The sequence below is a fragment of the Dromaius novaehollandiae genome, chromosome 1 (genome assembly GCF_036370855.1).
Source record: "Dromaius novaehollandiae isolate bDroNov1 chromosome 1, bDroNov1.hap1, whole genome shotgun sequence".
Classification (NCBI taxonomy): Eukaryota; Metazoa; Chordata; class Aves; order Casuariiformes; family Dromaiidae; genus Dromaius; species Dromaius novaehollandiae.
In genome coordinates, this window is record NC_088098.1 from 52,694,889 (window position 1) to 52,708,222 (window position 13,334).

General features: G+C 39.5%; 1 protein-coding gene across 16 annotated transcripts in view; it reads right to left on the reverse strand.

Annotated features, from left to right (window-relative positions):
- TNRC6B (trinucleotide repeat containing adaptor 6B) overlaps positions 1-13,334 on the reverse strand; it is a 141,970-nt gene that overhangs the window by 35,611 nt on the left and 93,025 nt on the right. For all 16 annotated transcript variants that reach the window (XM_064512115.1, XM_064512110.1, XM_064512141.1 and 13 more), the window contains 4 exons: positions 12,976-12,997; positions 10,542-10,886; positions 2,493-4,820; positions 1,398-1,556 (listed from right to left, as the gene is read on the reverse strand). In XM_064512115.1, coding sequence (XP_064368185.1) covers positions 1,398-1,556; positions 2,493-4,820; positions 10,542-10,886; positions 12,976-12,997 — 2,854 coding nt within the window. The remainder of the gene's footprint in view (positions 1-1,397; positions 1,557-2,492; positions 4,821-10,541; positions 10,887-12,975; positions 12,998-13,334) is intronic.

The window sequence follows — 13,334 nt, forward strand, 5'->3', positions numbered from 1 at the left end:
AGCTGAAGACAGCTTATATACAAAACAGTACACACATGCCATCAGGGGACAAAGCAGATTCTGCAGCTCCTTGGTTACGTCACACATGCAGACTGGTCAGGACAGTCGAGCGACAATGTGCAGAATTCCTTCAAAGATGATCTTAAGCATTAGCAAGTCTATACAATCTGCAGTGGATCATTATTATTTCAGAGGCTCTTATTTTGGTCATATCCGTATGTTTTTTTAATGAAGAAAAAAATATGTATACATCTAGAAAAAAAAGTCCACCATCCTGAAAAATGTCAAGATTGTGTGGAAGGCACAAAGAGCACTAGAGCCAACCAAAAAAAGTGGCTATGATGTTAGCGCTAAGGAAGCAACGCATGTTTCCCAGTTTTGTTTCATAAATAGACAAATTATTTAATCATGAGTGTGTACATGTATGTGTGCATGATCATCAGACAACAGTATACAATCCATATAGAACATTTCAGCCCAAACAATTCAATGTTGCAAAAGTAACTTATAACTGGAAACAGTTTTACAGTCAGTGTTATCAGTCAAGTTCACCAACAGCTGTGCATGATCAATATTTCCTAGTGGAAACTTCATATTCGAGAGTTAATTGGCTTTGACACTGCTATGTTGTACTGGCAGGCGATTGGTTTTGTTACATTTTCTTTAAATACAAAGAAATAGAAATTCTACAAGCAGCTTATATCAGCAGAAAGGATTTCCACAAAAATGAAACCGAATACAATAACTTTCTAACTTTGAAGCAGATTTCTGAAAAAGTTCAATGGGATCTCATTCATGAAGAATACAGCTATCGTCAGGTAACCTCTGGAAAAATATTCAGCCATTTGGGTTCAAACACACACAAGAAAGTTCTTATCTTCTTAAGAGCTACAATTTTTCACATTTGTACGACATAAAAAATCTGATTATTTTGCTGTAGCTTTCAAAGTCAAATTTTATTGCCAACAAAGCACAGATTACTATGTAATGGCCTGCAGTGCGGAATTTGTCTATAAATTGCGCATTCCTTTTCCTGATGTTATCAGGAAAGATGATTTATCACGTAACAAATTCATATTCCAACAAGTGTGCAGCCAGAGAAGAGGGTTTTGAGAAAAACAAACATTTTCTCACTTAAATGCTCTGATGTTTCAACACTTGTAAGAATCAGAGCTGTCTATTTAACTGCTTACTAAAGAACATCTCCATTACTTTAGAAACAAGGTTCCCATCATTTCTAAGCAGTTAATCACTCATTCATCAAAATCTTACATGACATTCAAAGTTGCTTCTAGGCCTCAGATAACAATTCTTCCGTGAGTAACCTATATTAAAAAGCCAAATACTAAAAGTCTCCAGGACCATTGCAAAGAAACTAGTATCTGGCCTATACTCACTAGATTTCACGGCATTCGGGGCGTTGGAAGGTGCATTCCCCCAGCCTGTTGTCGATGCTCCTGTATCATCTACTTCACCCCACCCGGGACTGGTTTCATTTGGCTCACCCCAGGCGGACGTACCATTATCTGGAGCAGGTGGAGTGCTTTTGCTCCAGACTGCACAAAAGAGAAAGAGTTTTCATTACAGACCATTTACAAAATTAACTGTTTACTGCCATGCAGCATCATCTCATTAAACTATTGCTTCATTCTCTGTTGAGGACTTCAGGTGCTCAACAGCATGGGCTAAACAGAATTGACAACTGTCCACATCACACAGAGTGGGCAGTGAAGTCTAGGGATGAAAAGGCAGAGGACGCTATAATCAATAAGATTCTTTTTTTGGGTTAAGCATGAAGCCCCCATCTAATGCTACCCTATTTGGTGAACTTTTTTGACTAGTTACAAATACCAGACTATTCTGGGTTTTCACAAACCGAAGAAAGAACAAGAACGTATCTGAAGTATGTATTAAAATGAAATGGTATTCTTTAAAGCACATCTGAGTCAGAAGATAGATTACATAATGACAACTTTATTTCCAGGGTATATGAGTTTTTCTTGTCCTTATTTCAAAGGAGAAAATATTCTGCCAAGTATTCTTTATACTACAGCAGATCTGAACTGGGCTAATGAACTAGATCTGACCCATTCAATTTCAAGTGTTAACTGAGCTTGTTTCAGAGCAAAAATTTGTTGACTAAAAATTAGTACAGAATTTTCCCCTCTCTAGTCATCGAATATAAAAAAAATCTGTGAGAATTCAGCCTGTCCTTTCAGAGATCGGACTGAATATGCAGATTTGTCAGCTAATGAACATTTCCTCTTACTGGCAAGCTGAGCAGTGTGAGTTACTGAGGCACAATAAGCAGAGGGCTGACTGGTCCATATTTTACAGACACTTCAGTACAGAACCAAATATTCAAATGAGAAATTGGGATTTTCTTTATGAGATAAAACTATTAGGGAACTGGAAGCGGCATGTGTATCCCTTATGCATACAGGTTACTTGCACAAATAGGAGTTTGCTGAAGAAAGGAAGGAGACTGGTACCTGATGCTTGTGATTTGCTAGTCATTGGAGTAGGCAGGCTCTGCTCCCGTGGGGCCTGTCCTCCTTGCGAGTTCTTGTCCCACAGGTTCACATTCTTGTAGTTGTAACTGCTAGGATCTCCCCATGCTGAAGTGCCATCATCAATATCCATTTTCCGACTGATTGACTGCGGAGAAGGTTCTTCCCAGCCACTAGGTTCCTCATCTTTGGGGGCAGCTGGCTGTGGTCCGCTGTTCCAGTTTGGGTTTGGAGGTCGCCCATTACTTGGGGTTTGTGGCAGTGGACCCCAGGAGCCAGAAGCCTCCTGCTGTTGCTGCTGGTGCGGTTGCTGCTGCTTGTTCCAGGAGTTGGGCTGTCGACCCGTCTCATTCCATGTTGAAGTTCTTTTACAATCATCCCATCCACCCTTCGAAGCAGCGCTTGCATTTGCACCATTACCCCAAGTTCCAATCTCATTTTGCCCACCTTCACCCCAACCAGATGCTGGCTTGTTTCCTGCACTTTCCCAGTTACTGTTTTTTGTTTGGTCAACTTCCTCTCCCCAACCGTTCTTTCCAGAAGACCATCCTTGATTAGGTTGCCGCCCACCCCACCCCTGTTCCTTACTAGAGCTGTCATTCCAAGAGGAAGATGATTTTTCTTCTGGTCTTCCCCCTCCCCAATTAGAAGAATTAGGGCTCTTATAGTCATTCCATCCTCCAGTATTTTTGGGGTCCTTCCACTCTGTTGGGGTTGAGAGCTCACCCCATCCAGACTTGATTTGATTGCTTTGGCTGGGTACATCGCCCCAGCCCCCTGAGTTCTTTGTCTGTGTGGCAGAGCTCTCCCACCCCTCAGTTCCTTTATCAGACTTCCCCTCGGGCCGTGGCATCTCTTCAATATCCCATACGGTATCTTGCTTAATTTGAGTTTGGCCCCAGCCAGTGTTTGAAAGCACTCGGGGGTCCAAATCAGTCCTGCTCAGCAGAGTCTGCAAGACTGCCTGGCAATCAGGATGCGTAGGCCTATATGATCGGCGTCCAGAATTGTGACTGTCACTGCTTCCTGCTTTGTGGTTGCTTCCAGTGCTTTGACCTCCAACCTCACTTCCTGCAGAGCTGGAAGATCTTCCCCAACAGGGAGCCTGGGAATTGCCTTGGTTTTCAGGAAGAGGATGGCCTTTTTGATTGTCCCATGCTCCAGTGCTAGAATTTGGTTGGTTTGGACCACTCCATTCTCCAATCTTCAGTTCATCAGATCCAGACAGCTGTTTCCATTCTCCCTGAGAGACCCCAGATGTCAATTTGTTCCCTTCGCCCCATTTGCTTTCATTTGCATGCTGAGGGCCAAAGTTCCAAGACCCACCACCCGTAGACCGGTTATTGTTATCCCAAGAATCACTTCTTGACCCATTAGGTTTTTGAACAGAAGCTCCTTTCCAGGAGTCCTCTCTATCCTTTCCATTGTTCCCGTGGTTTCCAGAATTGCTCTGTCCAGAGACTGTGTCAGTTCCAGAAGACCCCCTAGCTGTACCCCAAGACCCAACACTCCCAGTCTTTCTTTCTCCAGTGCTTTGTGAAGGGGTGTCAGTGCTCCTGGAAGGGTTCCCCAAGCCCATTTCAAAGGGCATTCCCTTATTCTCCATAGGGTTTGGTGAACTTAAGTTCAAGGAGTTAGTGTTTCCATTTTTTGGTCCATCAGTGTTATGAATTTGAGCCTGTTCTCTGCCAGAGACAAAGTTAACACCCGCATTTTCCATCTTTGACTGCTGTTCCCTAGAGGTCTGACCTACTGTGCTAATCTGTGCATTGGAGCTACCACTATCAGACTCCAAAGTCCCTTTCCTAGAACTGCCCTCTTGAACCAGTGCCGGCCAAGCAGATGGGTTGCTATTTGGGTTAAAGTTGCTGAAGCCAGAACCAGGACCAATTCTATCTTGCCCACTCAAGTTCCTCCAGTTTCCTAGTCCATTGTTACTCTCGGCAGCAGGGTTGGAAGATTGAACAGATTTAGCCTTGGGATCAGATTTCCAGGCCCCAAGATTACATTCGTTTCCAGCGCTTCCAGACTGGCACTGGCTTCCTTTTCCTTTGTTACTAGTGGTGCTTCCTGGCAGAGCGTTCTTCTCCAAGCCAGGGTTCGAGGCACTGTTGTTATCGGTGGTGTTTTCGGAAGAAGACTCAGCATCTTTGCTGGCAATACAAGGCCACTCTTCCATGTCAGACCCGTCTACAATCACCTTGTCCCAGATGTGAGTTGGGTTGGCGTTGGTGCCGCTGTTGGAGGAGGCTCCAGGACCCCAAGTGGAATTTGCATAATTTGAAGCAGCAGCACCTCCAATTGCTGAATCTAAAAAAACCCAAAAAGGTCATTAATATTCAGCACTATTTACAAGCACTGGGCATCATATTTTTGACACTGCTGATTACTGTTTCCGTTAATAAATTAATCCTTCCCTCAGAGATGTGTAACCAATTTGCTTTGGAAGAACATCAGGATGGAAATGCTGTTAAAAATACTGATAAAAACGCATTTCAACAAACTACCCACAAGCACTTTGTGGGCATTTAAATTCACTGTTGACTCATTCCTCCTGCTAACAGCCCAGTTATTTAAGTTCAACATAATGACTGCAACTCTTAATGAACTTGCACGGTCATTACTGCTACTGGTTAAAGACTTTTCAAAAACAGGCTTAAAAGTCATACTATTTACAGAATAAGTATATATATGTGAATACACTTGTGTTTTATGTGTGTGCAGTCAAATACGGGAGCTGTTGCTCATCTGCTATTCAACTGATTCACAAAGCAACTACAATTTATTAAAGAGGAAGAAATGAGAAAAGCATGTAATAAATATATAGAGCTGAAGGAGTCTATCATTAGGTTCAGATACATCTTTTTCAAGTTGATTTTGCTACTGGGAATTTCTTTACACCCTTTACAAAACTAACAGAATTTCCAAAAGTTACTGTAAGCCAAAACAGCCAAAAGTTACACAAATTACAACTTCTGTGTAATAGCGTGCAAGCTGTATTCAACATGTAATTATCCCACATTTATGCCTCTGCTATATTTAGTCTAGAAACTACAGCTTGTGATTTTGTGAGCAGCTAAGCTGATCTCTCTGCCACTGAATGGAGGCTAGTAAGAGCTCTCACTTTTCCTCCTGCCTCTCACCAGCTCTATCACCTCTCCTTTGTGACAGTTCTGATGGCTGCTAGGACCCTTTAACTGAGTAAATTTTACTTATCTGCTATCCCAACAGAAAACTCCACTTTTTGATTAGGTTTTTGCTGGCTTAGCACATTGCACTGGGTAAGCAGCAAGTCCAACAAGCCTTGGAATCACTGTAAGGAAAGTGGCAGAAGGAACGACCAGGAGTAGGACCTTCCTTTCTTTTATCTGTGGTGAACTATTCGTAAGTCCTATTCACTTTGACTTCACCTGGATAAGAAATCTGTATATAGTTTTAAACCAGATGTAAATTAATACAGTGCCATGATGTGTGAAGTCTATGTCAGTGTTAACAACATCACATTTGCACGTGTGCAGATGTGTTAGCCCTGCTAGTTTAAGAATAGTCAGCCAAGACTCCCTGGCCATCCACAGAAAGTCCATTACTACTTCAGTGTTGTTCTCCTCATTTTTCTGTAAGTTTTGAATCCCAAAGTACATAAAATTGCCCTCACCACAGTGATGAAGACTAAACACATTCCTTTCTATGAAATTATGTACTGAAACCTAATGTATTAGTACTATTTAGTTACTCTGCCACACCAGTTGAGTTTTTTTTTTGCAGAGCATGAAATTCATAGTAATATCTGCACCAATATCACACCAGATACATCTGAATACATATTGTTATTACTAATACCCGCTCATGTCATGATAGCGTCCACAAAAATAAGCCTTAAGGGCCTTAAAAAAAGGTTTTTTTTAAATATATGTTATGCATCCATATGTCCAGCTTCTGGTTACTACTACTTTTAATGGAAGATGAACAGATCAGCTTTCAGTACCAGGCTCATGTTTCCAGTTCACTAGCTAAACCAATGAATATTCTCTGAAAGACTTTGAGATTCCCCATTAATAAAGACCATCAGTAAAGATCCAGACTTCACAGTAAGGTTGCAACTCTTCAGTAAGGTTTGAATACAGATGAAAAAACAAACGGACAAAAAAAAACCACACACAAAAAACCCCCAAAAAACAAAAAACCCACCCCACCAAAATTTCAGCCACTAAACACTGGCCACCAAAATCCAAAAGACAACGCAGTTCTCATACACATTAGGTTCCTTCTGTTGTCCTGATCTCCACTGCAAACTTAACAATAGCAAGGAAGTACAGCTCTCCACAAGATATCTATGCCTAGTTCTTTTTAGTACACTGAGTAACTGCTTTTCCAATTTAAAAACTTTCTGATTAGACTGAACACAGGAATAGTTTAAGGAGGACAGCTGAAGACAAGTTCAAAGGACTGCATGGTTGCTGCCTTTTGAACTAAGCATCAGGCATTACGATTCAGCAAATGAATAGCGCACAGATGGTGCTTAGCAAGTCTTCATACAGGTACTTTTAACTCAGCATTATTAAATTTCATTTCTGTGAAGACATTCTAGTAATATTAAGACTGGCATGCTTGCTAGCTCAGTGTACTAGGATGCATTTTAATGGACTATTTTATAGAAACAACCTTACCCTACTGTTATTTGACAGTGGCAAAGTCTTGGCAATTTACAGTTTTGTCCCAATAAGATAGTGGGTAAGGGCTCTTGGTTCTTTAGCTGACTTTTCCTTAGTTTAAAAAAAAAAAAAAAAAAAAAAAAAAAGAAAAAAACAACACACACGCTGAAGAGAAACAAGTTCCTGATTTGACTACTGTGAAAGAAGTTATCAGTGACTGATTACTTTTAAGGATTAAAGTATGAAACTGAAATCAGTGAAGGTACTGAAATGGAGCCTTGAAATGATGATACAGTTTTGCTGCAAAAGGCAGTGGCGATTCTTGGAGAAAAGACAACAGACCTAATGCATGTTTCACCAACAAAATCTACACTTAAAAGAATTCTCTCAAGATTCTCTTGCACATCCTGAATATCACTAGTACTGGAAAAGTGATACACAAGTCCTCCCTACATTGCTTACAAGACAGTGGTAAATTTGGTGTCATCTTTCAGGGAAATAGAGTTCTGCCATCTCATAGAAGCAGAGCGAAGATCTCAATTCTGGGGAAAAAGACCCATGTATTGAAATACTATATACTGAATACTTCTGTATTAACAGTTACTCTTTCTGTTTTTTTGTTTTGTACAGAAGCTGGGCTGTCACTTGGAGAGCAAAATAGTTATTTCCAAAAATGGACCAGTTCTTGCCAATTGAAGACCTCACCAACACCACCTATAGCTATCTGTTGAATATAAGGATGTGAAGGAGTAGATAAACAACATAATTTTCTCTTTGGAAACGTTCTTCTTTTCACATAGGATGAATTAATCACAGTATCAGTGAATAAGCATTAATCTAATCTTGTAAACAGCCAGGATCTCAGACAAGCTTAATGGTTTGAGAGGCAGACAGCAATACTATACTTGGGATGAAAGCGGCACCTTATTTGGTAGCCTCGGCTTCCCTCTTTCCCAGTGGCTCATTCCCATTCCTCCACCAAACCTAATCCCACGTGCTGGTACCTGTGTTTGAATTAACAGTCAGTGAGAGCTGGACTGGGGACTCGTTCAGATTGAAATTAGCACTAAAAACAGCCTGGGTTAATTTTAAGCCAAGTCTACTCCCCGATCTGTTATTGCACAGAACTCTGTGTGCGGATGGCGTGGGGCAGGAGTGAAGGGCCCGCACTTTTCTTGGCAACACTCCTGACTTGCATCAGTCTAAAGCGACTAACCAATGGCATTAAAGTCAGTACATTCAATGAAATATGACTGTATAATATCTTAACAGTTAGTTAATGCAGCGTTAAATTGAAGGCAAAAGCATGAGGATTCATAAAAATCAAACCTCAGCCTCAGGAAAACAAGTATTAGGTGCTGAGCTTGTATTAATTATATAAAATTCAAGGGCTCTCCAAAATACTTCCAAGTGGCCCTCACGCAGTACATCCAGCAACAAAAATATTGCTGTTTGTGAGAGATTTTGACAACTTTTAGAGAATGCTTCAGTACTAGAAAGTCTACTTTGTCAGTCTACTACAATCACTCTGAAGATACTAAAACTGACATAATACAGGGACTTTATAAAAAAAAAAAAAAAGCTCAAAGACTTTTGATCCCCCCTCCCCTTATCTTTCAGGTGTTGTATCAAAATTAGCTATCTCTAAGTGGTCAGTTTTTAAACTGATTATCTAAAATGTATTTGGCCTTGTAGCTTGAAACTGGCCCCCATTATTAAACAGGGAACACCAAAGATAACAAGACTAGCTTTTTAAAAAAAAAATCAATCTGTTGAACAGGCATTCACTATGAAGCAGTTCAAATGCTGGAAATGCAAGACAAACTAAATTACTAATTTTCCTAGAATCCTTTTTAATAAACACAACCATCCCACCTGGTTTACTTGATTCTGGAGTTCTACATTACCTCTGAGTTTTTTCTTCTTGAACTATAAAGAATTTCAAAGTTTATGCTCCCCAAGATTATGGGAAAAAGAAACACCTAATAATCTGGCAAGGCTTTAAAAAAGGAAAACTCAAACATAATGATACGTTTTTTCCTCCTTTTGACTTTCAGAAAACTCCCCAAAACGAAAAAAACAACTAAACCAAAAAACAACAACAAAAAGACATCCCCCCAACCCCCTTGTTAGACCTGAAGCTGTCCTCAAATTCTCAGACCAATTAAACTTTTCTTCAAAAGGCAGATGTCTCAAGTGGAATTTTGTTTGTTCTGGTATTATAACTTAAAAAGGAAACATTACAATTACTGCAACTGTCCTAGTTGCCAAAAAAAATCAGGAGCTGTCATAATTTTCTCTTTCTCATAAATCAATCTTAAAATCAGTTTGTTTTCTGAAATTCAAAGTGAGAATATTCTCATAATATTCTATTATTCAAAATAACAAAACCAGGAGTTAAAGGGACCACTTTTTAGATTACTAAAACACTATACTTAAAAAGTTAAATCTAAAGAGTAAAACCAAGAAAGATTACAAAAAAAAAGGGTGAGGAGCAAAGAGCCATCTCGCTACTTCATCCAGATAAGAAGTGACCGACAGCCATCATTTGCAGATCTGATATCTATATGGACTTACTGTAAAACTTTGATGTCTGTTTTACCAAATCATAGTAAAAAACCAACATGGGAAATTAATGGCACCAACGAAGCCTAAGCAGCTATTAAGAGGTACTAAATGACAATCACTAAATGCTAGCTGTTTATCATCACATTGTCTCTTTACCTTGTTGTGGTCTCAGAGCATTATAGCATGCAATTCTAAATGCTCAAATGCACATACTAAAAAAAGAAAAAACAAAAAACCTTTTCTCGTCCCATTCAGTAGTATAAATTACATCCATTCCTGCTAACAGCAAGAAAAAAGTTTATACACTAAAGCAGTAACAATATGCATAAGCTTGATAAAATAAGATCTACCAAAACTTGCTTTTCAGCTCATGTGTGGGAAATGATTTTTAGTTGATTGCAGTCTGCACAATATTGACCAATCAGTGTAATAAGATAATGTGTACTAGAGAGCAAGAGCAACTAGCTATCCTACAGAGAAATCATCAGTGACTTCTGTCATGTTACAACACAGTATTAGATGAAACACTGACGTGCTCTTGTCTAAGGGTGCAATTCTGGCAATTAAAAAAAAAAATCCAAAATTTGAAAGAAAATTCACATACTTCCTTATCCTAAGACTGAGCAGTGTTAGAACAGTAACAGAAAGATTTGCAAGAGCAATCTAAGGAGTTTTACTACATAATAATTTGTTTGTGCACAATTTTAGTGATCCATTTTTAGCTATATACATATACACACATACACACATCTACTTACTGTTAATATATATTTTATATACATATTATATATACACACACATATATATTTACCTGTTGCAGTCCCACTGTCACTCTGCAGCAGTGCTCCTGTCACTGGTTGTGCGTTGTTTGGGTTTCCGCCTGGTGCTGTTGGGGGAGGAGGCCCTGCTCCACCCCCAAGAAGCATACAGGATGGCGGAGGGGGCTGCCCACGTTTCAGTAACACTTTGTGGTCCTGCTGGCAACGGAATCGCGGCGGCACCTCCCGAGGCATGTAGCGGGCGGCGCTTGGCGGTTGTCCGTTCGGCACTGCCACCCTTTTGGCATTGTTGCCACCATTGACTGGTGGCGATGGAGAGTTGCCAATTGGGCTGGCAGCCACTGGTTGGCTTAAACTTGGTTTCGTCACTTCGGGCACTGAAAAACAGGAAAAATGAAAATTGAAATTTTTTCCACTTAAATCTATGTTAGTTACAAGAACTCACTGTGAACCTTCCCTCTTATAACGCCATTTTTCTCTGGAATACTATACAACTTCAACCTTACCAAAGAATAATTTAATTAAAGAAGCAAGAAAAAGTAGTAGTGGTAAACTTCTCACTTCCACAAGCATCTCTGTACCCCAGGATGAAACTCTGGCTTTGACAGATATTTCACCCTACATTTCCAAGAAATTTGGGGCTTAAAGTTGGTAAGGAATGTCACCCTGGGCAAAAATGAAGTTTTAGAATCTAAGCAGCCAATAATAAATAAAAAATAAATGTAACTGTTATGTTTCCTCTGTTCCCTGATATTCACTTGGTTGGATAGGAACATTATGAGTCACCCAAATGGGAGACCTGAATTCAGATCTTAAGTTTTTTACTTGCTTACGCAGCTGTGCAGCCACTGCCAAAAGAAAAAAACAAAAAAAAAACAGAACAAAAATTATTCACAATACAGAGATAACAAATATGAGTTCTCTATACTGCTCTGAAACAAGCAGCAGCTTGACCCTCAACAGCCCCAATGGAACAGGCCATTGGCCTTGATCTGCTGCCTTAGTCATACCTCATCTCTGTTAATATCGTATAAGATGAACTAATTCACTAATTATTTCACTAAATAAAACAAAAGAAAACCTATCCCAAAACAACCCAACCCCATAAAGGGCAAAGGAAAAAGAAAAAGGGGCAAAGGAAAAAGAAAAAGGGGCAAAGGAAAAAGCAACAAGCTCTTCTTTCTGGGAAGAATGACAAAGTCCTTGTGGTTCTCTGTAGACAAAGTGGACTTACCACGACACCAAGCCCATTTTTTACAAGATCTTTAACCCCCTGTTCTTGCCGCCCAAGGGTTATTGCAGTGCAAAGTTGAAGCTGGCGATAAATCCTTTACCGCCTCAAAGCAGTCCTACCTACGCTGTTTGTATTGGACTTGTCAAAGCATTCACCCGCTTGTCACCAGGTGCCCCTGTAAGCTAGGGCAAACTGCTGCTGAGGGATGTTATGTATTGGAGAAGAAGAAAAAGCACATGAATCCTTGAGGAGCTAATACCTTCATAAAACTGGATACATTTGCTAAAAGAACTCTAGAAATCAAAGATTTGTGTACCATTATTCACATTCTCCACAAGCTTTTTGAAACAAAGCAAAAGAAATTCAGGCGTTACCTACCCAGGTATGTAGAAATCATAATAGTTCACGACGATGTCAAACTCCAAAGGCAAAGAAAATTTAATACATCTACTTAAACCTCTCTTGACCATGAATATTGGAAAGGGATGTCTAGCAAACCCCCACTATGTAAACATAATCAGCAACAGTTTGGTCTGACAAAACAAGAGAGTCTCTCTTTGGCAACTGCAAATGCATTATTCTCACGTTCTGTTCTGATGAGGGTCTTCTGACTTCTCTACATAGACTTCAAATTGCCCCAAAATTAGAAAAAGATATTCTTAGCTGTAAAATGAAATTACTATTTTCGTTCTCCTTTGTCAATTCTTTTTAATGGCCATTTCCTCACACAATTTTTAGAAAACTTACAAGTCAAGATTAACTATGTTTTTAGATCAGCTGAACAAGCCAAACACTTAAGATGTTCACTCATTGGTCTTGCTTCATCTTTTGGACTTTTAGGTGCCCAGTTTTCATTATCTCTTGATAAAGTTTCCAGAAACAAGTCAATTTCATTCATTTTGGTATCCGACCATAGGCAGTACTTTCCCTATCTTCCACTCCAAATACGTAGGTGGTTTCAGTTTTTGCTTACTTGCCCAAAACCACTGTAAAAACGAAAGCGAGGGTAAATATTTCAGCTAAGCTATTTTATTCCTTTTCAAGGATTCTGATGCTGACAAGAAAAATAATTTTAGGTTCTCCATTTTAATAATTTCAGCTTTTATTTCTTCTGAATATTCACCTTTTTCACCATGACTCATAATGCCCATTTTTTCCAACAATTTGGATCAACACTGAGTCTTGACTCAAGTCAACAAAAAAAACCTTTATGATCAAACAAAGACACTTACCTTTGGTTTTTTGATCTGTGACCTGCAAATTAAGAGCAAGAATGTAAATAAAGTTTTAAAAACTTTAAAATATAAACATTGAACAGGCTGCACTAAATCATGACAGTAACTTATTAATACAAGATGTGTTTGTTGAATGAAAAAAGATCAGCTGCTGAATTAGAAGTCTAAAAAGTATTCCTAGCCATAAATATGAAGCAAGTTTTCAAGAACACTGCAGCTTCTATAACCCCTCTGCCTGATGCAAATGTCTCAGGCAGAAAGAGCAAATTACTTCACTCCTGATGATTTGTAGTATTTATGCCCTCCCCATCCCAAATGGGGATTAAGTCACAAATAAACATGTGCTACACCACTAC